The sequence below is a fragment of the Venturia canescens genome, chromosome 4, assembly GCF_019457755.1.
Source record: "Venturia canescens isolate UGA chromosome 4, ASM1945775v1, whole genome shotgun sequence".
In the NCBI taxonomy this organism is placed as follows: Eukaryota; Metazoa; Arthropoda; class Insecta; order Hymenoptera; family Ichneumonidae; genus Venturia; species Venturia canescens.
The window spans coordinates 3,909,761-3,935,421 of record NC_057424.1 but is presented as its reverse complement, the minus strand read 5'-3'; the positions used below and the strand labels follow the sequence as shown (position 1 = coordinate 3,935,421).

At 38.9% G+C, this 25,661-nt stretch overlaps 2 protein-coding genes across 2 annotated transcripts; one reads left to right on the top strand and one right to left on the bottom strand.

Moving 5' to 3' along the window:
* Positions 1–527: 527 nt before the first annotated feature.
* On the bottom strand, positions 528–1,665 carry Ccdc58 (Coiled-coil domain-containing 58). Its single transcript, XM_043416152.1, has 2 exons — positions 1,542–1,665; positions 528–1,143 (listed from the first exon to the last, which is right to left on the bottom strand). Exons 1-2 carry the CDS (start codon positions 1,587–1,589, stop codon positions 757–759), a joined length of 435 nt encoding a protein of 144 aa, XP_043272087.1. The 5' UTR covers positions 1,590–1,665; the 3' UTR covers positions 528–756.
* A 6,740-nt stretch (positions 1,666–8,405) lies between these two features.
* LOC122409315 (uncharacterized) lies at positions 8,406–12,085 on the top strand. The gene has a single exon (XM_043416781.1). The coding sequence runs from the start codon at positions 8,964–8,966 to the stop codon at positions 10,917–10,919; it is 1,956 nt and encodes a 651-aa protein (XP_043272716.1). The 5' UTR covers positions 8,406–8,963; the 3' UTR covers positions 10,920–12,085.
* The last annotated feature ends 13,576 nt before the right edge of the window (positions 12,086–25,661 follow it).

The window sequence follows — 25,661 nt, the reverse complement described above, 5'->3', positions numbered from 1 at the left end:
CTACTATAAATTTTTTTAATAAAACAAACGAGATACACAATTCAAACCATATTGAGACCTCAAATCCTCAACCCTCACAATATATTGTTCGGGAGTAAATCCTAAAAGGCAGTCGAAAAGTGATGTTCGTATGTGATAATGAAAACCCTATACAAAAAAATGGAGAAATTTTGGGAAAAACCAAAAAAAAAAATCCTATTCCACCAGCAAAATCAAGGTCGTCTTCGATTGCGGAAGTCTAGGAATAAAGTAAGCAAACAACTTATTTTTCGAATTGATGTCTGTGGATCTCTAATGATTCCTCCTGGGATAAAAAAAAAAGTTCCATTTTTTATTGTTTTTCCAAGATGTTTTGGAATTATTTTAAAATCGCACTGTGCTTATTAAATAAGTGCTGAGTTTAGTTTTTCTTGACAGATACACTAGTTTCGAAAAAAAACCAACAATTGCCACAAACACTTTGTTCAAGCATTTAATAAAAATTCAAGTTTGTAAAAACTTTAAAAGGAAAAATTTCACGTCCGATGTTTCTTGTAAATCATGTATTGCAATATGTACATTACAAATGTTTCTCAAAAATTTTTTCACTTTGTAATTCTGTGACGATAATACACAGGGATTCAATCAACAATCTGTCCTGAAAAAATCATCTTATTCTGTGCTACTAGTACAAATTATTTTTTCTTGCCATTTATTGCAATTGTCCGACAATAATGGGATAGACAAACAAATTTATAAACAATTGTAAGACAATTTTCAAGAGTCTATGGTAGGGGGCTTGTAATAGCTTCGACACTTTTCATAATACACCTTGGTGGTACGTTGTTTAACTACTTCTTCGACGCCCAGTTCAGCCTCTAACATTCTCAGAGTATATTGTTCTTTGCGCAATTTTTTTGCTATCGTCGGATCATCTTGATTAGCATCTCTTTCTTCCTTGAGTTGCTTAACGCGTTCTCTCGATGTGTTTAAGCATTTTTTAATTGAAATCTCGCGCTGGGCATGTCCCGATTGTATTTGTTGAAACAGATCCTTGCAAGTTCCGGATACATCTATTTGACTTCTGAACGATTCCGTTGGGATCGTTGTATTCAATAGATAAATTATTTTGTCATCGAGTTGTCTCATTTTCTTCAAGTTGTCCTGAAATAGTAATAAATGCACAGAGTTTCTTGTTTTAGAGTTGCAACCAAATTTTCAGGTTAGAATCATGAAGCGAGTGGTTCGAGATGTTCTAATTATTAATAAATTTGTTACTCTATCCTCAGAATCGCAATATGCGTTTGGCTGCGCACAACAGAAATAAATGCTAGAGATTCCAGCCAGTTTTTAAGCGATTTTTCCAACGAATTCATGCACATTTTTATGAAAAAACACGCTTGCTCGAAGAGCCCGACCGGTATTTGGTTCAAACAATTTCGTACTTATCACACACACGAATGATACGAAACAATCTGATGTGAGGGGATCGGTTAGGTAACACTAAATCACTAGAATCTTTTTTCAATCGATGTCGAATAACTTTTTTGTCAATAATATACCTGGAATTCTAAAAAATCACTGCACTCCATCCTCGAAGTCGCTGCCATTTTGAACAGTGAGATCTAAGCTAAAGATCTAAGGTTCAAGATCCGCTCTCTCTTCGCAACGAGAATCGCGCCGCCGCCGCGAATTGCTTTTAATTAGACAAAATGCCGCGCAGAGGGCGACAGCAGCTTCGAATTGCAACGTACGCGTCAAACAAGAATTTGTCTTCACTTTACTTCGGCAACGGGAATCAATTTTTTCATTTGCTCTACTTGTTAAACTAACCGCATCATGTTAGCAGCTATTTGTCCAGTTCAATAAATGTTAGACTCGTGTATTGAAAACGCATTTTTATATTCAAATGATAAAAAAACGTTTTTGGCTATTTTTCCTAAAACAAAATCGAAAAAAAAACTGTTTCCAAAACTGGATTACGCTGCTCCCAATTATTAAAATCTCTTTCTTTTATAAAAATCTGTTACACGCGATCGATCAAAAAGTTCGCGTCGTTTTTTAACCTTTTAACGACGGGGATTATTATGTTGAAATCGATCATTTTTTTACACGAAATTTGTGCATAATATTGATGGATTTTTCAAGTATGGAGGCCCCGACCAAACTATAGTGGTCAATGTTTCGACCAAACCCGTCCTTTAAGATGATGGATCAGTCGGTAATCACAACCGTGAGTGCGAGAGAGATAGTAGCTGCAAATTTTGAAAAGGAAATTTTTCCACATCGTTCGTCTGATCGAAAAAATAAAAAGGGGATATTACGATATCTGTGGCCTCAAGTTTTGGCCATGTAGTCTTCATATTTTGCCCGAAATAAGACTTTTTTAAAGAGTAAAAAAAATCGAAATTCGGCTTTTAAGGGGATGAAACAGAGATTTTTAATTTTTTCTAAGAGAAAGTATTTTTTGGCAGATTTTCTTGAAATTCGACGTTTATATTCTAGAATATATGAGTAATTTAAAAAGTGTTCGGCAGTTATTTGGAACTTATCGAAGGTGTTGCAGACCCACCCAACGATTCCGCACACACATCGAAGGTGCTTCAAACCCACCCAACGATTCCGCACACACATCGAAGGTGCTTCAAACCCACCCAACGATTCCGCACACACATCGAAGGTGCTCCAGACCCACCCAACGATTTCGCACATACATTGAAAGTGCTCAAAACTCGCCCAATGATTCCGCACACCATCGAAGGTGCTCTGTGCGCGTCGTCGCGAGTTGGCTACCGCCACACAAAAATGGTGATAAAAATTTTTAAAAACATTTGCCGCGGTTGAAATTTTAGGTGTGATCTTGTTTTAACCTCTTTTTTATGTGTGCAAAAGCTGGGTGTTCAAATCGAAGTGTCCCTTTCGGAACTATATCCGTGAACGCAACCATCAACGGGGGCTCGGGGGGGGCGAAACCCCCCGCGGGGCAGAGCCCCCGAAAGAACACATTTAATTTGCAAATTTTTTTAAAACAATTTAGGTACCCCAAATAATATAATACGCAAACTTCATGTCTCTCATTTTCCCCCCTCAAAGGCCGAGTTCCGATTATCTTTGTTTAAAAAAGTTTGCATGGTCAGAATTAGCGACCACAAATAACATACATTATAAAAACGCTGCAATTTTGAAACCACTCTATCACCCCCTTAATGGTCGAACTTGGATCTTGAGTAAATAAAAAAAAGTCTGATTTTCGATGGAATATAGACGCTGTATCGTCAGAATTAGGGACCACAAACATTATAATGCTTCAACTTTCAACCCCCTGTTTCACCCCTTAAAAGGCCGAATTTCGATTTTTGTCACTCTTGAAAAAAGTCTTATTTTGGGCCAGATATAAAGACTACATAGTCAAAACTTGGGGCCACAGATATCGTAATACTGCCAATTCGAGGTTTGATTACCGACTGATCCATCATCTTAAGGAGTTTCGGTATACAGGCGATACAATGTTGCCATGCTAAACCATACTAAAAACATAAAAAATTTCAAAAAGTTCAGAATTTTATAAAATTTGGTCAACATATTCTTTAGTGCCAAATTAGATAATACAAATTTTTAAAGATTTTTCTTCTACACAGTTATCGAGTAATTGATCACTAAAGTTCACGTGTACAAGCAGCATACCATTTCCATATGTATAGGTATACATTCCGGGCATAAGAAATCTGCTTTAATGCGCAATTACTCGATAACTATATAAGTAGAAGAAAATTTTGAAAAAATTTGTGTTTTCGCACTCGATGTTGAAGAACATTATCACCAAATTTCATCAATGTCTTAATATTTAGACTTCTGTACCGAAACTCCTTAATATGGAATCTTTGAATGCAAAATGCAAACGCGATCAAAAACTCGATCGCGCTTATTTTTTATTTTCGAGTACATTTAAAATGCGTATTGTGCTCGAAACGATAGTTTCTTTTTATTTCAATAATCGCATATTTGGACGAGTTTATTTTACAAACTAAAAATAGTCAATTTATTGAAACCCCAAGTTATTGAAATTTTTCAATTGCACCGATCCCTCCAACGCGCACGAAGGATCATCAATCGTTGCGCATGTATCCATGAATTATTATCATCAATAAATCATTGAAGCCGAAGAACCATATTTTATTTTCATCACATTTTTGCACTTTTTTTTTCCAATATTTACAAAAACAAATATTTTCCACATTGAAAATTTAATTCAGGAGAGTTTCAGCATGACGTTTCCCAGCATCAGTTGTTGTTGTTGTTGTTGTTGTTGTAAAATCGAATGACCGAAGTGAGTCATTTGGAGGAAGGAGGGCAACGGTCCGGACTGTCCTGAGCGACGTTTGCGAGGAGTTCGGAGCTTTTGTAGACTTCTTTGGCCCTGGTTAGTTTTTTCAGCTGCTCCAATCTCGATTTTCCCCTGACGCTATTTATTTCGAGGGAAAGTGTAATCGGATCGTTGGTCAGAGTATATTGATTGCCGGGAGCGGGATTTCTTGCTCGTCGAGATTTGAATTTGGAGGTGTCGCAACAATCGGAATCGTTGCGTGACGGGTTCGGAATGATTTCCGTTCGAGGTCTCGTACCGCAAGAAATGTTGCTTTTCCGTTTGCTCGGTGGCCTCAGTTCCTCGAACGGTAGAACGGGAGCTTTCGGCGGAGAGCACTTGGGGGTAGGATCGCAGCTGAATTCCGCGTGCCAGGCATCGGCGCAAGTGTTTGGCACCGTTGCTGCCCGCTCGATGAAATTTTTGGTGAAAACAGCTCTCGGGAGTTTGTGCGACGGCGGCGACTTGGGCAAAGGTTCTCGAGCTTTGCAGAACTTTGTTCTCGAAGATTCGGTGAAAATGAAGGCATCGCCAGCCGTAATTTTGTACCGCGGGTCCCTCAACCTCGGATCTTTTTCTCGACACGTTTTTTTCTCACATTGTAGAACTCGGCAGGTGCTCGGATCCGGCAGTTTCTTCTTCCCCGAGAACGAGCCCGCCAAGAGCCTTTTCCAGTAGCTCGAGCCTCGGCTCCCTTCGTCAACTTTTGCTTCCGGCTCTGGGCAGTTGGTCAGTTTCCTTCTGGCAGATTCGTTGTCTTTGCACTTTCTGATCTGCAAGCATTTAGATTCGCATTCCGGATTGTACGGTTGCAATTTTTCCGAAGGCGGCTCGCCGCAGGCGCTTCGAGCCCACTTTTCCTGAGATGACTCCTTTGACTCGTTCTTCTTGCTCAACCAGGACCAGAAATTTCGGGGATCGCACACCGAGCCCGGACTTGCGCAATGTTTGGGTTTGGGGTTACTTTTCAACATTATCGAGAATTCTTTACCCTGCAACGGAGCAAATTTTATACCCTCCACACGCCACATTCGCCGCTCACCAAAAATACACTTTCACCGAGTTGCATTATAAACCTGTGACAATACTCTACGCCTAATTTGGATTCTGTTCGAAATAATGCTCGCCATGATCCGAGAACGCGCTCCCCCTCCCGCCCGCGAGGCATGAAATTAGTCACACAACATTTAAACAAAAGCTATGCACGAGCCGGTGCTCGTGCACCGCCATCACACTCGCGCAGCATGCATGCCCCGCACGATGATGGACTCGCGCGCGCGGCGTTCAACGTTCAACCTTCGGCGAAGGCAGGCATCTCTTGATTTGCCAAGAAAATAATAAATTTCGCTGAGAATAATGGGAGAGGAGTCGGGCGCGATTCGCAAAGGGTAGAAAAATCGCACGGACTTTTATTTTTCATGGGTTTATTACGGTGCGGCGAGAAGAAGCGGGAGCTTCGGGAGCAGAGGATTGCAGGAACGAAGGAACGAAGGCGTCGTCCGGTTCCCCCTCATCGTTGCGTGCATCGTACTTCTCGTCGTCGCGTTATTCAGTGTAATTGACAATTTTTACTCCCAAAAATGAAGAAATGTACTGAAATTTTTTTCAATTAAAAAAAAAAATTTCCGGGGCAATTTGCCTAAAAAATTTGTGAAATTTTTGTTTTTTTATAATTTTCGTTCAATGCACCTTGGGTGCGTTTTGATTTTATAAAAGTTTGTATTCTTCATTCACCGAATCATAGGTTCATGATGGCCACATGATTTGTGTGGAGGTGCTGGCCACTCGAGGCAAAGTGGATTTTTCTGAAATAAAAAATTTTGGGGCAAAGGAGACTTGCCAAAAGTAAGAGATAAGTGACAAATCGTAAGAAATCGTGCTAAGGACGTAAGTCCAAACGTAAACATGCTCAACTTACGCCCGTCTGTCTCTAAGAAATTAAAGTTCCCGAAATGATGGATTTTAAATCACTAACGTTACATATCTCAGGATCGACTGGACGGATTTAATTGCAACAAAGACCAATGAAAAGGGAAAAATCGAAAAAAATCATCACCAATTTTCAGGTTCTTTCATAAAATGGTTTGTTTATGAGAGCCGTTTGAAAATTCTGTGACGTCATAAAACCGGCATATTCGCGTATGAGGGCTCGCGCTGGCTTTTCTTTTGCGCTGCAGTTTGAGCCGCTACCGCGTCTCTTGATATAAATTTTCCAAATTTTTTTTCAAACTCAGGGATGTATCTTTGAGGTTTAATTAATTCCATCGATAACTAACATCATCATCATTATCATCATCATCATAGACACTTACGCGCACTAGGCGAGAGTCCACTTTTGATACGACGCGCAGTGGATCCAATTTTCGATCGATTTTGACTAGAGTTTTTCGCTAAAAATACGGGAAACGTGTCTGACAAAGAAAATTTAGTGACTCTCGCAGCTATGTTTATGTTCTTCTTGCCAACTAACAACTAATTCGACCTGATATGACAGCCAAAATTTGAACTTAACGACATTCTTCTTTTGTTGAAACGAAAAGTCACGAAACAAAGAACTTTTAATGAAGTTCAAAATAAATTAAATAAAAATGGGCCGAAGTGACACAAAAACACTGCTCCACTGACGATTTTAACTAATTTTCTCAAATGTACTGTAATGAAATTGAATAAAATCTGAATTTCATGGAAAAAAATTGTGCAAAGTCAACACAAAATTATTCTTTTCAAAAAGTTCACTTTGCCCTATTTCTATTTTTTTTTAATTCAAATTTCATTCAATTTCACCGTACATTCGAGACATCAAGTCAAAATCGTCCGTAGAACATTTTTTTTCGAGGGGAAGTCCCCTTTGCCCCATAATATGTTTTTTATTCACGGAATATGAAAAATTACTGTGAAAAATCAATTTTTTAACATGTAGCGCAGTAGTTGACAGCACATATGTAAACCGACTGCATGCTAGTCAAATGAGTGCTAAATTTTCAAAACGCTTTTAGACCAATTTTATCGTATCGATTAAATTTACTGTTAATAGATATGCATTCATGCATATTTTATTAACGTGAAAAAATATTAAAAATGATAGTTTTGCAAAACTCTCAACTGATAAATGCAAATTTCCATGACAGCTCATTTTCACAGATATTTTTCAAAGAATTATCTGTATTTTTTAACCGATTTTATTGCACCAAGTCTCATTTTGTAACTTAGCTGATTCTCTACGAATTCACCACGTAGATTTTTTCTTTAAATTCATTCCTTCAGAAATTATAAATGAAAAAGTTTCTTCGCTTAATGAACAATTAGCTGCAACAGTGAAACGATTAAGTTTAAAAAAAAAAAACTACACGGTGAATTCGTAGAAAATCAGTTAAGGAATAAAATGAGACTTGTTGCAATAAAATCAGTTCGAAAACGCAGATAATTCTTTGAAAAATACCCGTGAAAATGTGTCATCGTGGATATTTGCATTTATCAGTTGATTGTTTTGTAAAACTATCGTTTTTCATATTTTTACATGTTAATAAAATCAACTGTAATACAAATCCACTAATAATGCGTTTAATCGGTACGTTTAACTTGGTCTCAGGGTGTTTTGAAAATTTAGCACTCATTTGACCAGCATGCAGTACAGTAGTTACCTTAATTGTTCATGGTATCCACTTTGCTCCACACGTTCCCTTATATCTGCCGCATTACTGTCGTAGACATTAGTGGAAATTAAAAAAAAAAAAAAAAAAACATGATGTTTTGGAAAAATATATTTTTCCTTCATTTTCGGACAAATATAAAAGTTGAGAAAAAAAAAGTTAAAAAAATTTCTCGAATTTTTCGGGCATCCCGTTTTGCCCCGCTCTCCCCTATATCTTCGAGTCGCTCTTCTTTTTCTTTTTCCCTCGGTTTTTCTCCGGCTTCGCAACTCCCTCCCCGGTGCTGCGGTTGACCGGTATGCGTGAAAAAGTATTTATATATACGTTAATACGATTAGATAAGCTGTTCGCACGTCGGGTCTCGGGTCTCGGTTCATAGTGCGCCGGAGATGCAGACATCATAAGAGAGCGGGATTTCAATGAGTTTGACTCAGTTCGCGTCGCGTGTCAGTTGCAGAAAGATTCCGGTTCACGAGGTAGAATGTCATTGTGGAGCGGCAGCTACGTTGAGGAGAGAGCAAAAAATCGTACAAGAAAATTCGTGGGAAACTTTGGTCGAGCAGATTGATCGGGCGGTGAGATATTCGATCGTGCGCGGTGCGAGTGTTTGGAAAAATCGTAAGAACGTTGCTGCGGGGACGAGTTTAATTGATGATTAATCGCCAATTTGCTGTTTCCCGGAAGACCGCAAAAGTTGAAAGTGTTGAGCAGGGAGGTTTGGAAACGATGGTAAAAATGTTTGTAATCGCATAGCGCGCGCGCGCGCGCACACGTACCCGAATGTCGAGAATCTCGTTATTTGCTCTGTGATAAATAATCATAGGATCAAATAAGATTGATTATTCGCGATCGGAGGAGGAGGAGGAGGAGGAGGAGGAGGAGGAGGAGGAAGGAGAGTTTGGACGAGGATACAAAAGTTCTCGAAGCAAAGAGGAATAAGTGGGTGAAAAAACGAAAACGCATCGACGAGGATGCCGGCCTGTTCGAGTGACGTTTGCGCCTCAGGAAGGCGATTTCGTTGTTCGAGTCCTCCGAACTCGAGGAGCAACAGTGCTTCGCCACCCCCATCGTGGCCCGCCGCTGCTCCCGGCTCGTCGCCGTTGTCCGTTTCGCCATCGAACAGCCCGCCGATCGGGACCTTTCGGAGGTCGACTTCGAACCTCTCGAGTTCTTCGTTGTCTCAGGCGAAAACAATCGTTTCGGAAAACCGGAAGCACGCTTCCGGTGGAGCGCTCGGATCCCAACACGAGAATCCTCTCTCGACTTCGAGCTTTGAGAGTTTTGAGAGTTTTGAGAGTTTTCGTTACCGGCAATTGGATCGCGAGACGAACGAAGAGCGCTCGTCGAAATCAGCAAGCGTGGGGGAAGACTGGAGGAAGAGGAGGATCTTCCGGTCGAAGGAACGCGACGAGAAGAGTGCTCCGGTGAAAAAAATGTTTCTTCCCGCTCGGATATTCGGCTGGTACGTCAACCTGGCGTTTCGCGCGTTCAAGCGCGCCTACGAAACTCTGAGTTACGTAGCATGGGCTCCGGTAATTTGGATATCGGCGTGGATCTGTGTTTTTTGGGTGACGATCCAACTGCCCCTGAATTTAATAAAGTGGTTCATACGAGTACTGTACACGCCCTCTTCGGAGCGATCCCGTAACAAGAGATGCGTCCTGATAACGGGGGGCAGTACGATTCAGGCGTTGCATCTTGCTCGGAACTTTTACAAGGCGGGAGCTCGGGTGGTCGTCTGCGAGATCGAGGGGCTCTTCGGTCTCGCAAGATTTTCGACGGCCTGCGCCCGGTTCTACAACGTGCCGCGGCCGGGTCCGGCCACGGCCGCCGAATACGTGAACGCCCTCAAGAGCATAGTCGAGAGGGAAAAGGTAGTTTACTTCATACCGGTGAGCTGCACGAGCAGCGCATATTACGATTCTCTGGCCAAGTCTCACCTCGAGATAATGGGCTGCGAGTGTTTCGTCCCCGGAGCCGCGGACGTCTCGAGCTTGGAGGATCCGTTGCAGCTGATGCGCCGGTGCTCGATTTTGGGACTGGCCAGGCCCGAGCACAGGCTCGTCAAGTCCCTCGAAGCCTTGCTCGGGCTCTACGAATCCGGAAATTTGGCGAGGAACGCGAGATACCTCATGATATCGGCCGGTCCGACCGGCATGACGGACCGAGCGAAGCTCCATCTTCCGTGCTCGGTCGACAACACGGTGCCCCGTAATTTGCACAGAAAATTGGAGAGCTACGAGATCAGCGAGAGGAGAGCCTGGCTCATTGTTCGGGAACCGGCTTCGTCTGCGAGCGGATATCAACTGGTTACTTGTACGACGGTCAAGGATTCGAGAGTCGTTGCGAACGTAACTTGCCGCCTGGACGAGGCCCGGGGTCTCGTGCCGGAAGAGCGCAATGACGTTAATCAGTGGTTGGATGCTTTCTTTCGTGCTCCTTTTGCCAAGAGGATCAACGGCCATCTCAGCTTCAAGCTCGCTTTCGATCCCGAGGAGACGAGCCAAGGCCTCGTGCCCATTTCGTGCCGCGTCGGAGTCCCCCTCCCTTATCTCTGTCTCACGAGCGTACATCCCCGGCTCGTTTGGAGACCGTGCAGACACTTTTCACGTCAAAATTCCCTCAATTTCGTTCTCAATGAAAAATACAAAAAAGCTCCATCCCCGCCGAATCAACGATCGGCGAGCTCCGACGGCCTCTTCGCTCAAACACCCTCCGCAGGGACCGGGACAATATATTCCACGGATCATCACCGTTTCGCCGTGGCATCCGCTCCCGTTCTTGACAAACGAGACGCCCTCTTCGTTTACTGGGACCCGCTGCCCTATTGCGCCTATTATCATCTTCAATTCCCATTCAGGCGCCTCGCCGGTGCCATACGCGAAAGGCCGGCGCAGCACAAACCACCCCTCGGTGTCGTTCAATAAAAATACTTACCCACCGCGCCTACCTCTTCGCGACTCTTCAACGCGGTCACTCATTCATCGATAAACTGTACATAACATACGATCGCATTCCTCTTTCTATCTTCTCCCAAATTCTGGAACGTCCAAGCGCCTCGGCATAGAAACAAACTTTCATTTATACTCGCTCTTCGATTCCAAGTCCTTGAATATTTTTATGCACAAAGGCTATTGTTACATATGGAGCGTCGACCTTTTGAGTTTATTCGCGCGTTAATATACGCGCTGCTTATAGACTTGTGTCTGCATGCGTGCACGTAAATATTAATTGAACAGATGCAGAGATCTTCGTCGGCGGCTTATCGGATAATCACCTTGCCACTGAATCGTCGTCTCGTTTTGTACAGAAAAGACTGCAAAAATCTATATTAACGCAATTCTTTCGAAATTCCTCATTTTTTTTTTCTACATTTTTTATCATTTTCATTCTTTTGAAAATTTTGAAACGCTAAAACTTCCGGATCTTCGGAAAAGTGTACAATGACGTTTACCCCCTCTGCTTTTGCTCCGGATATATCGAACGTTGAATCGAGACGTGCAAGGATCGGGCGGCTTTTTGATATTCATAGCAGTAGAATTAGATTAAGTTTTGATCAAGTCTTCGAGCGAGCCGCTCGAAATGTATACTTTTAATACTATATTTAAAGCGTCATGAGAGTCTTATTCGAATGAAGCGAAGAGCAGAACAAGACACGCAAAGTGATGTAATCTAATGGCATTAAAGTGATGAAAAACATTGAGCGGAATGGACGATATCAGTGCGGTTCAACTGGACAAATACTCAGTTTCGTTTATTCTCTCTGTAGAACACGCGGACCAATTGTGATAAGTCTTTTTCCATATATATGTAAAAACGTATAAACGAGTGATTTGAGCGAATTGAATCGGTGCCCCCGTTATCGTCGCTCTTCGATAACGCATTCAACAAACTCTGCATAATAATTCTCGATCTGCGAAAGACGGAAAGCGAGAGAGCGAGAGCGAGTGGAAGATTTATAATAATTATTTGTATGTTATTTCGATCAATGATGGATCCGCTACAGAAAGAGTTTGAAAAACCGCGTCGAGCGGTTCTAATCTTGAAATATTCCTTGCCTCGTTTCATATAAAAATAAATTATTTTGCAATAATTTATCTTTATTTTGTAACCTTTAAGTCTCTATGATTAATTCATATTTTTTATTTATGTTTCTTCCTTGTGTTACGTTCAAGAGCTAGATTTCACGAATCGATGCAGCGTTCTGTCTCGGTGGCATGGGATTTCATTTATGCGATCAAACTTTTGAAGAATTCGGAACCAGACAGTCGCACATGACGGCACAACGGAAAACGATTTCAACAAAAATTTTTACAATTTCGATGCGAAACCTCGAGTCTCTCGAAAAGTTTATCGCAATCGAATTTTAACAGGAAATGGTAAAAAAAATCGAGAATGTCCCGTTGACGAGCTTTGTGGATAATTTGCTGCATAATGACCCTGCTGGCCGTTGCTTGACGCAGCGATGACGGACTTTGAGAGGCTGGGGTCGGATCCAAGCGATGCCCGACGATCGCTGCATGTTTATCATTCATCCCCCCTACCCTGAGGGTCGCGACTGTTCGAATAGTCCGCGCCGCCACGCAGCGAAAATGTTCTAAAAATCCATCTTCAGTGGCATTCAGACTCACAGACACCTGCTCGTATATCGAAGTTTCGCGATCGCAGCAGCAAAACAATAATGCGCGAGCGGTTGTTGCTCGTTAATACAAAAATAGCGGCCGCGTTCGTACGAAGATCGTCGACGCGAGCGGGCGGATAAGAGCGCAAAGAGCAAAAGGCTTGGACGGAGTTATAATTTAGATAAGGAAGCCGGGGATAGATTCGTCAAGTGCGGATAATATAATCGCGTATGCACTGAGAAAAAAAAAGTAATTGATTCAAAAAAATATAGCATGTATTCAATTAAATATGTAATTCAATAGTGCCACCGAAATGTAAGATCGGTACAATTAAATGAATATATATTGGAAAATGTAGTTCATTAAACTACATATTTTTTTTCACTAAATAACAGATGTTCTTGTCCGAATACTTGATATTAATAATCGAACAAAATAATTTCTCGTAAGAACAGAATCTCCATTCGGTACGATAACGCTGAGCACTGAAACAAGCGTATATTAGATTGATTGAAATGAATATCTATTTCAAATCAGTAAATATGAAGTTCATACTATATTATTCAATTAATTATCAAATCGCATAAATCGAATAAACGTGTATTTGATATGATAATTTCGGTCTTTAGATGGATCACATAAGTAGTACAATTTATTAATTCTGCAAACCAGTGGAATGAACATACTATTAACAGAAAGGTTCATTTAATTAGTGCAATTAAACGAATAGTCGAATGAATCTTAGATTCATATAAATAAAGCAAATAGCTGAAAGTTCAATTTTCAAAGTCGTACATAACTCATAGGCTTCGCAATTAAAGAAAATCACATGCCAATTTTACCCCCACCACCGCGAATTGTTTTATTCAGAGAAAGTATAGTCTCGGCGAGAGCCTCGGGCCAGCAGACGACAGGGCTGTCAATGTACTTGTCCCGAGACTCTACCGAGTCTCTTGATATGAAATCGCTTCGATATCGTTTGTGGTTTTCAGCATCATAAATGTACACTGAAAAAAGGGATCACTAAATTAAAAAAAAAAAAATTGAATTGTTCAACCCAAAACTATACTTTCACTGCCCGTGATGATCATCACAGTTTATGGTACATTATGGTACTTTTAGTCACAAATGTTTCGTCTGCTCCAATTTTGATGATAATTGTTATTCAAAACTTTTTGGGGTCGCTGATTACGAATTTAATTACAAATTCAAAATTAAAAATGGCGTATCTAATAGAACGGACGAGTTTTTCAAAAATCGATCCAATTGGTCTGAAACTGGTCACTCGGGGATTTTAGGGTCGCTGATGACGAATCCGATGTTGGATTTTCAAAATTCAAAATGGCAGATTTAATATGGCGGACAAAAATCGCATAAGTTTACAAAAAATCGCATTCATTTACCACTCAAATGTTTACGCGGTAACTGTTCACAAATCTGATATAAATAGCTTTTTTAATTAAAAAAAAAAAACAAACAAACAAATTGAAGAAAAAAATTGGATGAGTTTTCTGCAACGTCTGTGTGGTTCAAAAATTTTGAGAATAATCATTTTGATTAGCAAATGAATAATGCTATCGAAAAATTGATTATTTGGTTTATCAGCAAATGAATTAAATAATGAAAATATTTATTGGATCCAAGAAACAATGTATTTCAAACCTGATTAAAGCTATTTACTTGGCTGAATCATGCATGTGTTGTTATTCCAATAACATATTTTTTTGCATCATATGTTCGAATTCAAAATCATATACTTTTTGAAACAACTGAATATTTTATTAATTCATCTACTATCTTATTAATTCAATGGACAAAATGCCTGGTTGAATCAATGAAAAATTTCAATATCATCGCGCTATTGACAACAATCACATTTTCTTTGAAGCAACATTTCATTAATTTCGATCAAAAACATTAGATTTTAATCAATCATTTTTTCTTCAATAACCAACAATGTTATTGAATCAACATAGTTTTTTTCTCAGTGCGTGCATATGCACCAAGTTGAGAGGGAAAGAGAATTGCGCGCGCGAACTTTGATCCCGCGTTTCGGGAGACGCGAGTGTCTTCTCGAGTGTATAATAACGATGTGTGTATGAAATTGCGCGTAGATTCGTAATCTTTTCGGTGATGGAAGAATTGATTGGTATCGGTTAGCGGAGCGATACCGGAGGCATGTGAATACACTATTTCGTATAGTCGCGGCGAGCGGCTGTTCGCGCGATAACGCCGAATCTTGTAATCAATTGTTGCGTCGTATTTTATTTTCTTCATTGAAAAGTTGGCGATTCGGGGCCCGCGTTGGGCGACATCGGATGGTGCACGCGGTGGCTCGTGCGTTTCTCTTCCTGCAGAAGAGAGCTCGATAGCAGTCGCCGCGCGATAGAGGGCTGATTTTAAATAGGTTATACGAGAGCGAGGATCGCGCGCGCGTTATTTTGCTGCTTCGGACGTTGATCGAGCTCGAGCTTTTAATGATTTGTAAGTCAGGAGTCCATGCGCGATCGCTGCACGCTCCAAGATAAAGCAGCTTACCGCAGTCGTAACAGACATCGGGAATAAGCGAGTTGGCTGATGGCTGCGAAGAGCTAAGAAATACGGGGAATCTCCGCACTGAGAATCTTGAGGTGGTGATCGACGAGACGTCGCGGCCATCCTCGTCTATATAGCCGACTTCCCCCGCCTTTCCCCCGCCCCAATCGTAGATAACTTTTTCTCGACTTTTTATATTCTTTTACAAGCGCATAAGCCAAGTGCGCTTCCTTGACGACCGAGTTAAATAAATCAATAGAGGAGAATGAAACATACGCTCAACAAAAAGCATCATTTTTCTTTTCTGATGCTCCCGGGAGGAGAGGTCGTTCATCCTCAATCTGGCTACCAACATCACGCGATCCAACACTATAATATATAGTGCCAGCGTCTCTTCACCGGCACCGGTTTCCTCCATTCTCCCTCTTTCTTTCTTTCTCCCTTTCGGCTTTCGATTCTATACTCCCGCGGATCCCCCCGCCATGATTAACTCTTCGTTTCAAACTACTTTTTTTCACACAATTACTTGACGCAGGCTCGTATTAAAAAATTCCCTCGTATATACCGAGTTCGCTCGCGCAGGGATATGACATTTTTCGCTTTTTGCCAACTCTTTTTCGTCTACTTTTATCGCGCCGTACTCGCGCTTCGAACGCACACTATTACGCTTTATAAAAATGTCGTACGGCATGGAAAAAAAAAAAAAATTTTGACTAGAATTTCTTATACCAACTTGTCCACAAGTTTTTTTCTTCACTCGAATTCTCGTTGGGAAAAGTACGGGGAAAACGCTCCTCTTTGGATGCCGTCCTTCTGCGCGGCAGCAGCTCTTCCCATTGGACAAACACGATTTTTTCGAGCGCAAATTGGTGATGGGTGCCAATTGATTATTTTTATTCGATTTTTCTGTTAACGAAATGTCTTAAGGCAAATGAGAGTTAGGATGCGATAGTTATTATCATAAATGTACAAAAATCCATCGGAGGCCTCGTTGTTCTGTAATTATTGCACAACTTTACCGGGGCACTTGTCTCGGCCTTTCGCAAACCATAGCAAAGCCACGAACTGTCATTGTAAGAAAATGAGTCTTCCGCTCTTTCTTTCTCAACCGCTGTCTTCATAACTTTTTGATAAACTTCGCTTTAATCGTAATGAGGGCACTATAAACACACCGACAAAAACCAAATTCAGGGGCGTCGTAGGCCTCGCACGCTCCACGCGAGCCAAATATTTTGGCAATCTCGCAATCGTTATATATATATATTGGAGAATTGCAACGAAACCGCGGCAAATGATGTCGATATACAGAAAACAGCAAAACAGCGACGAGTTTTGGTGGTTCTGATGGCGCGGGGAAGAGGAAATCGCATTAATTTATTCGCCTCGTGTCCATTCTCAATAATATTTCGTGTGTGTTTTGCGCATGAGTTACACGTTTCGAGATAGGAGAATTTTTGTCTGGAGCTGAAAGCTCGAATCTGCAGGTGCTCCGATTCCCAGCACAGCCGAGCGCACAAGTGGATCTCTCGCACTAGCTAGGCATGGGTATTCTCTTGTGCCTGGTGCGCATGATGGTGCCTAATAAAGTTCACCATATATCGCATAGTAATATTCCTATTATCGCATAAACATCAAACTTTCGTCGTTATACTTGGCAAAAAATCTCATTGAATTTTCATCAAATAACGTAATGCATGGCCAATAGTAATTCGATAACAATTTTTATTTTGCATCGCAAGCACGAGGATGAAGCAGGAAACTGTAAAAAGGATTGAGAACGCAAAGGTGAAGACACAAGATTTGATCTCCTGGATTTGAAAATTTATTTTTGAAAAAGTTCTTAAACATTGTAGGCTCGAATCAGTGAAAATTTCGGGATCTTTGTATAGGATACTATATAGCTTTTAGCCGCTGCTTCGATCGCGTGATAATTTGCAAAGCTCTGCCGAGAGGAATAAGACACTGACCAGGACTAAAAATTACTCTCCGTCCTTTAAATTATTATTTTTATGCCAAAAATCAAGTCGATTGGTTGTTTTGTTAGGGCGTGCGAACAAAGGACAATTTTTCGTGCAAAAATACGAATATTCCTGTAAATTCTATGCCAAATATCAAGTTGATTAGTTGCTTACTTAGTTAAGGCGTCAAGGAAGGACAAACAAACAAACAAACGCACTTTCGCATTTTAGTTATATAGAATTAAGATTTGATTAGTTTCGACCGGCGAGCTTGAGATATGAACGCTGCGATTTCTTCTTCCGCGATTGTATATCGCAGATAAATAGCCAAGATGCATGAGTTACGAAAGAAACAAACATAACCGCCATAGCCGCACTGCGATGTGAACTAAAGTGTGTTGACTGCACGGACACGATAACTAAACTGTTTCTACCGTGCACATAGGGTCAAGGTTACTCTCCAACAATTTTCTTAGTAATCTCGATTTTCTCCCGCGAGGAATCTACGACGCATTAAGGAAGTTAATGCGAATCTAATGGAAATCGAAAATTCCAACTTTAAGACTTGAAATTTTGAAATATGCTAGAAATATAAACCATGCGTCTATTCCCGAAATTATTAGAGGATCTACCGTCTAGTTATCGAGAAATCCATGAACAAAAATCACATTTTTACATAGGCTCTTATGACAGGGACACTCCCTGTGTGATGATTTGAATTTAATGTACTAGGATCCTCCTCACAACTTTGAAGAGCCAAAAACGAAAATACGGAAGCAGAATGATTTTAGAGACCAATGATGTCTTAAAAAACCCTTGTTACCGTTGAAAATAACTTGGGAGTGGAAAAAAAAAAAATACTTTCTGAGGTTAACGAGTAATAACGGCATAAACAGCGGAAGTTTCGACAACTCCATGAGCCAGCTCGTTTAAAATATAGATGTGCGTACGCATATAAATAAAAGATGGCTGTTGTCACATTTTGCTTGACGATTTTACTACGAAAGTATTTTAACCGCTATCATAGTATTCAAAATTTATCAATCTTAACAAATAAGTTACACATCATTTTAATAATTGGGAGAATAAATTTTAATCGTTTTTTTTATCATCAAGAGAGCAAAAAAGTTTAGTTGCTTTTTTGTGTATCACAAGTAACGCAAGATCTTCCTTAAAACACATTAGAAATGTTGTCTAATTCCTAAATAAATTTTATTCAAATATCCATCAGCTCCGGTACATCGTTATCGGCTTTTCTTCTATATAGCTCGCGCCGGATTATCGGTGTTTTCTGTTTCAAACAAACTCTCTCATCGACGTATATATGAACGACAAGTTCCTTTTTCAAATAATCAAATATCGATGATAACCGATGATATCTAGAGTCGTGGTAGCGTATATTTACAAATCTATAGTAAGATGAAGACAGTCGCTACTACAGAGTCTTTACCGCAAGCAGAGTGGTTTCGAACGGTTTTCGAAAATTGTTTCAACGATATTTAATAAGTAGTAATGAGTTTTATTTGCATGACCTTTGTGGCCTTTTATTTGTAAAAGGATCTTTGGATTATACTCTGTTTATACATGTGCTCTAGGGTGTGCGGAAAAAAAACGATATTTTTTTTTTACTTTGCATCCAGCCGAAAAAGGTGATTCAAGGTGAAAAAAAAAGAATCTCAGAAGGAGAGCTCACCAAAAAATTTTTTCGAATGGCGCTTCGCGTTTCAAGATTTTCCATAAGAATAACCCAGGAAATTATTGAAACCTCCGATCATTGCATCATAACTCTGCAGAAAAAAATCGTATAAAAACGATAATGATATACTTTTGTAGAAAATCGATTCCCCCACAAAAAAAGTCCTTATGAACATTCAGCTTGGAGCAACCATTCTCGTGCTATCACCCTTCGAAGTTGGATCGATAGAAAAAAAAATTTCATAAAACTGTCGAAATCAAATTTTTCGTTTCACAAACAAACTTTTAGGACCTTTTTCGTAGAAAATTACTTGCTCTTTTAGAAAATCGTTATTATTATTCGAACAACTCTTTTCGACAATGCTGTGCCAGTTAGTGTGAAGGCTAAAATGTTGCAATCTTGAGCAAAATCTAAAATTCCTTCAGAGCGAGTAATCATTGAAAAAAGTGATTACACAAAACGTTGCTTTCAAAGGATATTGCGTCACACAAGAATCCTTATTCCTTTTCAACCAAATTAATTTACCCCATGACTGAGGGTAAATATGGACTTATTGCCTGAAAATACCAGTTATTTAAGCTGCTTAGATTTTTTTTTTTTAATTTGAAAATTGTCAATGACATGGCTAATGGCATCGCTTTGATAGAAGCCTACAACGGTTCATTGACCAAAAACGAAGAGCAGTTACAATATTTATTGAAAATAATGCAAGCTCATCGTCAAAAATACTCCAATTGCAATAAACGCACACTTAAAAATAGCAATGAGTATTATTTAATCTTACCTCGTGTAAGCAAAAGAGTTAATTTGTAATTTTATATATACCTCATTTGTAATTTTATGTATGATACCGGGTGAAAAAAAATCATGGCAAAAAGTAAAAACTTTTGAAACCCGATTATTGATAAACGTCGTTTCTTTTATTATTTCGTTTCATACCCAATTGTAATGAAAACGAGATGGAAAGTTTATATTTAAGAGTTTTTTAGTGGTAATCATTGTTATCCTATGGAAACCAAGCACGAAACATGTTTACAATAATTTAATGAAAATCATAAAAAATAAGTAATTTTATTCAAATTATAAAATTCGAATAATAATAACGATTTTCTAAAAGAGCAAGTAATTTTCTACGAAAAAGTTCCTAGAAGTTTGTTTGTGAAACGAAAAATTTGATTTCGACAGTTTTATGAAAATTTTTTTTCTATCGATCCAACTTTGAAGGGTGATAGCACGAGAATGGTTGCTCCAAGCTAAATGTTCATAAGGACTTTGTTTGTAGGGGAATCGATTTTCTATAAAAACATATCATTGTCGGTTTTGTGCGATTTTTTCCTGAAGAGTTATGATACAATGATCGGAGGTCTCAATCATTTCCTGGGTTATTCTTATGGAAAATCTTCAAACGCAAAGCGCCATTCGAAAAAAATTTTTGGTGAGCTCTCCTTCTGGGATTCTTTTTTTTTCACCTTGAATCACCTTTTTCGGCTGGATGCAAAGTAAAAAAAAAATATCGTTTTTTTTCCGCACACCCTAATGTGCTCTTATAATTAGTAATACAAGCGTATCCCTTTTCTCCTTTTCTCCTTCTTTACATTTCACTTTTTTTTACATATTGTTTCTACTTCTCCAAAAAACTGACACATTTGAACCTTAATCTCTCCTCTTAACATCTTTATCAACTCTTCCCTGATGCTCTTCCCTTTTCTTTAGCCTCTTTTGTCCACCCTTCTATATATTCATTCGTTTCCTTTGTTATTAACTGTCTACCTATTTCACAAATGATTAGATGTTCCAGTGTTTCTTTTTCGTGCTTGCACATTCTACACTTCCAATCCTCTTCCCCTTTTTTTCCATCTCTCCCTGTTTCCACATCTTATCCTTGCCCACATTTCTTTGTCATTACTAAATTTTTCAAGCCTTTTTCGATTAGTTTTTCAATTGTTTTTATTTCTCTTCTTTCGTAACCATCTCCACTAGTTCTTCGATTTTTATTTTGTTTAACACTCTTATCAAATCTTTTCCCCACTTTGATGGATTCTTATTTGCTATCCCTCGCACTTGTTCCCTTAAACATGTGTTTGGCCATCTGTCTTTTTTTCCATCTTCAAACCTGTAATAATGTATCGCAGGGCTCTTTCTCTGATTTTATACTCTATCGTCCGGATTCCCAGTTCTGTCCTCCATACATATCTGGGCGTCCTCATGTCTATTTCCATCGCCATTTTGCAGTATCTATTTTGAATTAGTTCGATTGCCCTATTTTGTCGAAACCCCATATTTCTACTCCGTATAAGGCTCCTGCTTTTACTATTGTGTCTAATAGATACATTCTTTCGTCCATCATATCCCTTCCTGCTCTTTTCCACACTCCCCATACTGCATTTGCTGCTTTTTGTGCCCTCCCCTCCATTTTCGCTCCGTGGATATTTAATAAATTACAGCGTTTTCAAGGATGTTATTAGTTCACTTAATTTTTATTTTTTTTTCTCTTTCGATCGTGACTAATTAAAACTCTGTAAAAAAATTTGACTGGAAAAATTGAAAAGACAAAAATTGACCGAAGTACTTGGCGAGTTTGTGGTAATGATCAATACATTATAATAAGTTGAAGTTTGAAGTTTATTTTCGTATCGGAATTTTTTGTTTATAATTATTTTTAACTTTTATTTTTATCGGATTTTTTTTGTCAAGAACAACTATAATTTCAATTAATTTAAAAAATATTCATTCAAGATTAATAAATTTAATTTATTTGATTTTATTATTGATGCTTTTTACTCATCGGTTTCGCTCATTCAACAACTTTTTGTGAGGCCACTTTCGGGGGGAAGTAAATGTACTTGTCTCACTTTTTTTTACAGCATTTTTTCTGTTTTTTGGCGGAGTATTTTATAGCATCGATTCGAATCCCGCGCCTGAACCGCGAAACAGCAAGAAAAAAAATCCGGACTTGCATATTTTTTTGGATTTTGCAAATTGCGATTCGTTTGAAATGAAATGACCTAAATTTTTGAAAATTCGAGTACTTCGTTATTTGCAATATTTGCTCCTCGCCATGTGTCTCGTCGCACTAGCGATTCACATATAAGGATTTTTTGGGTTTTCACATCCATGCGATTTTCGATATATGTCAAGAAGTGACATTAGTGCGAGAATAAGGAAATTATTTGAAATACAAAAATAACCGTCGAGATTCGTAGGCTGAAATAGTTGCGTGTAAACGAGACAAAAATAAAAAGGAAGGGATGGGACTCGCGTGACGAATGTGTCGCACGAGATCGCGATCGTAAACGATGTACAAAGAAGTATATAGGCGCGCGGTGTACGCGGCGTATCACAGGTTTAAGTCGGCTGGTACAGTGAAATACCATTGTTCGTTCGGAAAATCATGTCGCCGTTAAAGAATTATCTTGTCAAACGGGAGTAAGTTTTCTGCATATTTCAGTGTCTCGTTGCGAGCCGTTTTTTTTTTTTTTTTTTTTATCGACGATTCGCCGTTCGGTATGCTTATTTCCGTCAACACATTTTTGAGCTCTAAAATATTACGAGGAAAATAAGAAATGTTAATTGGACTCGGATTTTTTTAGGTCGAGTGTCTCTCTAAAAATATATAATTCTCGTTTCTGAAGTCCATGCACTGACTAAAAATGAAAAAAAAAAAAAACGACGACGTTTCCGTTCGATATATATGTAGGGTAATATGGGACAAAAAGGACACATGGGGCAAAGTGGACTTTCCCGAAACTGAAATTTCATAAAATGCATAAAATTTTTTTTTCGGTTTCAAATCGTGTCCTGACCAGAAATCATGGTAAATTGTTGAATTCCACGATGTTCTCATTATCTATTCGCTTTTTTGACTTATTTTTAAAAACTACTATAGTAAACAAAGTACGAATAAGGAAAAAAGGTTTTTTATTCTTTTTTTACAAAAATCGTACTCATAGCTGACATCTTGGTGTGTGCCCATTTTTTGCATGTTACACAGTAAATCCAATCTTCAGAGGACGACGAATATAACCCTTCGCAAAAAATGCAAGAAATGTCTTCAGAAGACGAGGATTTGGCTGTTTTGGTGAGCTTTTTTCTGTCTGCTAAACTGCTACATTTCGAAAAATGTCGATATTTCGATAAAAATGCCTCTCAGGGGCTGTGTCCGTTTTGCACCGAATTTTTTTTTTTTTACGAAATTCGGGAAACACATACTGGGCATCAATTTTGGGACTCAAAAATAGTTGAAAGGCCATATGCTCATCAATGAAACTTGCTTAATAATCCTTAAGTATCCATTTTGCCCCATACTATCCTAATTAAAAAATTTCATATTGATCATAATATGACGCGCCGTTGTGGTATTTATTAGTTGAATGTTGAAACTTAAAAAAAATATATATATTTATATACAAAATGTGATTTAAACTGAAACTACATGTTGTCGGAACCATTTCAATTTTATGTTATAAAATAAAATTAAATGGAAATACACAGAGAAGAATACAGAAATCGTAGAATCAATTGTATGTTTATTCCTAAATTTTATTTCTTTCAACTATTAATTCATTAGAATTTTAATTTAACAAATTTTTTCTCGAGTACTCGTCTGATTTTAAATTTTGTACATAATTTTACTGACATTAAGATTAAATTTAAGCAGATGAAAAAATTAATGTTCGTACGGAATTTATAGTCAATCATATTTGGGAATTGAAACTATGTACATGATTTTAAATCTAGAAAATTATTGAACATCAAGTTGAATAAAAATTCGATTAATTAACATTTGGTTATAGGCATAATTTAATATAATTTTTGTTCAATATACTTTTGTGCAACTTAATTTTTATGCAGCTAATAAACAACGGCGCGCCATATTATAAAACTGACGGGTTCAACTTGATCGACTCATTTTTTATTCGCATGGGAATGGTACCCTTTCTCCCCTGCTTTTACTTGGACTAACTGAATACCGTTAATTCGTAATCTTATATGGAAAGTATTATCTGAACGATTTTTCTTCCAAGATCATTGATTTAATGAGATCGTTTGGTGGCTCGTGCTGGTTGAACGTAATCGCCGCGAATCATTATCCCGAGTCACGATGGGCTTTCGTGTACCTTCGCTCTATGAACATTGACTTATCGCTCGCCTCACAGCTCGATCGAAACTCGCAGCACACTTCTGCTCTTTTGCTTCGTATCGAGACGAGATATTAGGTTTGTCGAAAATTGTGGCAACCGCAATAGTAAACTTGAATAATTAGTCATTTTTCGACTAATTTCATCTTCGGTTTGCAGCTTTATGTAAAGAGAATAATAATTTAAAAAATTTGATTGAAACGGAAAAGGACGGCGGAAGCGCTTAAAAATTCAAGCAATTGAGACTTTTTGTAGCGCGATTCGACATTTTTTATGATTCATTCTTTTTCACCAGCACGGATATCTTTTTTTTATTTTTCATTCACTCATTTATGGCAAGAATCGACGCGATACTTGGATATCGCTCAGGAAGATCAGAAAATGGTAAGAATTAATGAACAAGTTTTATTCTTTGTTTTTTTTATTAAATCGGAGGAGGATTCATTTTCATTGTTCTGCTCCGTTGCCACTATTCGTCCATCTAACAATAATCCATTTATAGTTGAACACACAAAAACTAAAGTTAATTTTTCAAATATCAAAAATAACAAATTGTAGAACGGTTGATGTTTCGAAATTTTTTAAGTTGTAATATCAGATTGGAGAAAAAAAGTAATTCGAAATTATTATTTCCGATCGATTATTTAACAGATTGCGAAAAGCAGACTCGAAAATATATATTTTGGTAGATTTCTTTTCGAATGCAATTTTAACGGACCACATACGAATGTCAAAAGTTCATATTTTCAAGTTCAAGATGTTGTTTTATAGACGAACCAGAATATGGAGTAGCAAAAAATCGAAAGTGAATTTTTCACGCCCATTTTTCAGATATGCAGAATAGCGATTTTTCGAAAAGGCGAAAGTCAAAATGGCGATTTTTGAATTAGGAGATCATCAGGCTAAGTAAGTGAGTGAGCGAGACGCGTGCATTTTGAGCTCCGCTGTGTTTCTTTATTTCGATCGATCGACTTTCTAGCGTTTCGCCATTTTGACAAATATATTTGGTCTTTTGTAATTATATTTTCGAAATTATGAATATTCACAGTATTGCTGATTGTAGAAATTTATTAATCGAAAGATATCTATTCTGAGATTGTTTATTCGGGATTCGGAAATCGAGGAGACGGCTCATTCCGATTCTTTTTCCCGGTATAACCGCAAGTTTTCTGATTAATTTTCGGTTTCCCTAATCCATAGTTTCGGATAGTTTTGATTTTTGAAAATTATCTGGATACAAAACTTTTTTCGTCGCACGAGTTTCGCTGATTTTTCCAAATATATTGACGAAGCGAGATTCGATAGGAATATAAGTTAGTGAGTTGAAATAAAAGAAATGAAGGGCTTTGGTTCTTCGAGCTTTTTCGATCGAAACGGAAGTTGGTCGTTTATCGGTTCTCAACGACTGTATTAAATAATTCTTGCATACGGTGGTGGAATAAAGTATTTCCATATATAATCGATGTATCGGAGCTCGCTGGTAAACGGATATGTAAAAGTGTAGCTATATGCAGGGTGGAGCCACGCTATATCGGAACCGGCACCGCCACCGACACCGAGCCACGGCACGCGATTACGGCGAACCAACCCCGCGAGCCCTCAAAAAGGGCTCCTCGCGCACGCCGCAATCGGTCCCCCCTTCCTCCGCTTATTTTTTCCGAGAGTGGGCAAAAGCCCTCGGAAGCGAGTCAGTGAAAGCTCGGATTCCGAAGGGAACGCA

Bases quoted from the DNA above. Each gene is read 5' to 3' on its own strand.
- Ccdc58 (XM_043416152.1), bottom strand. From the start codon at position 1,589: ATGGCAGCGACTTCGAGGATGGAGTGCAGTGATTTTTTAGAATTCCAG. The intron at 1,144-1,541 runs GTATATTATTGA...TTACTATTTCAG, and splicing joins GTGATTTTTTAGAATTCCAG to GACAACTTGAAGAAAATGAG.
- LOC122409315 (XM_043416781.1), top strand. From the start codon at position 8,964: ATGCCGGCCTGTTCGAGTGACGTTTGCGCCTCAGGAAGGCGATTTCGT.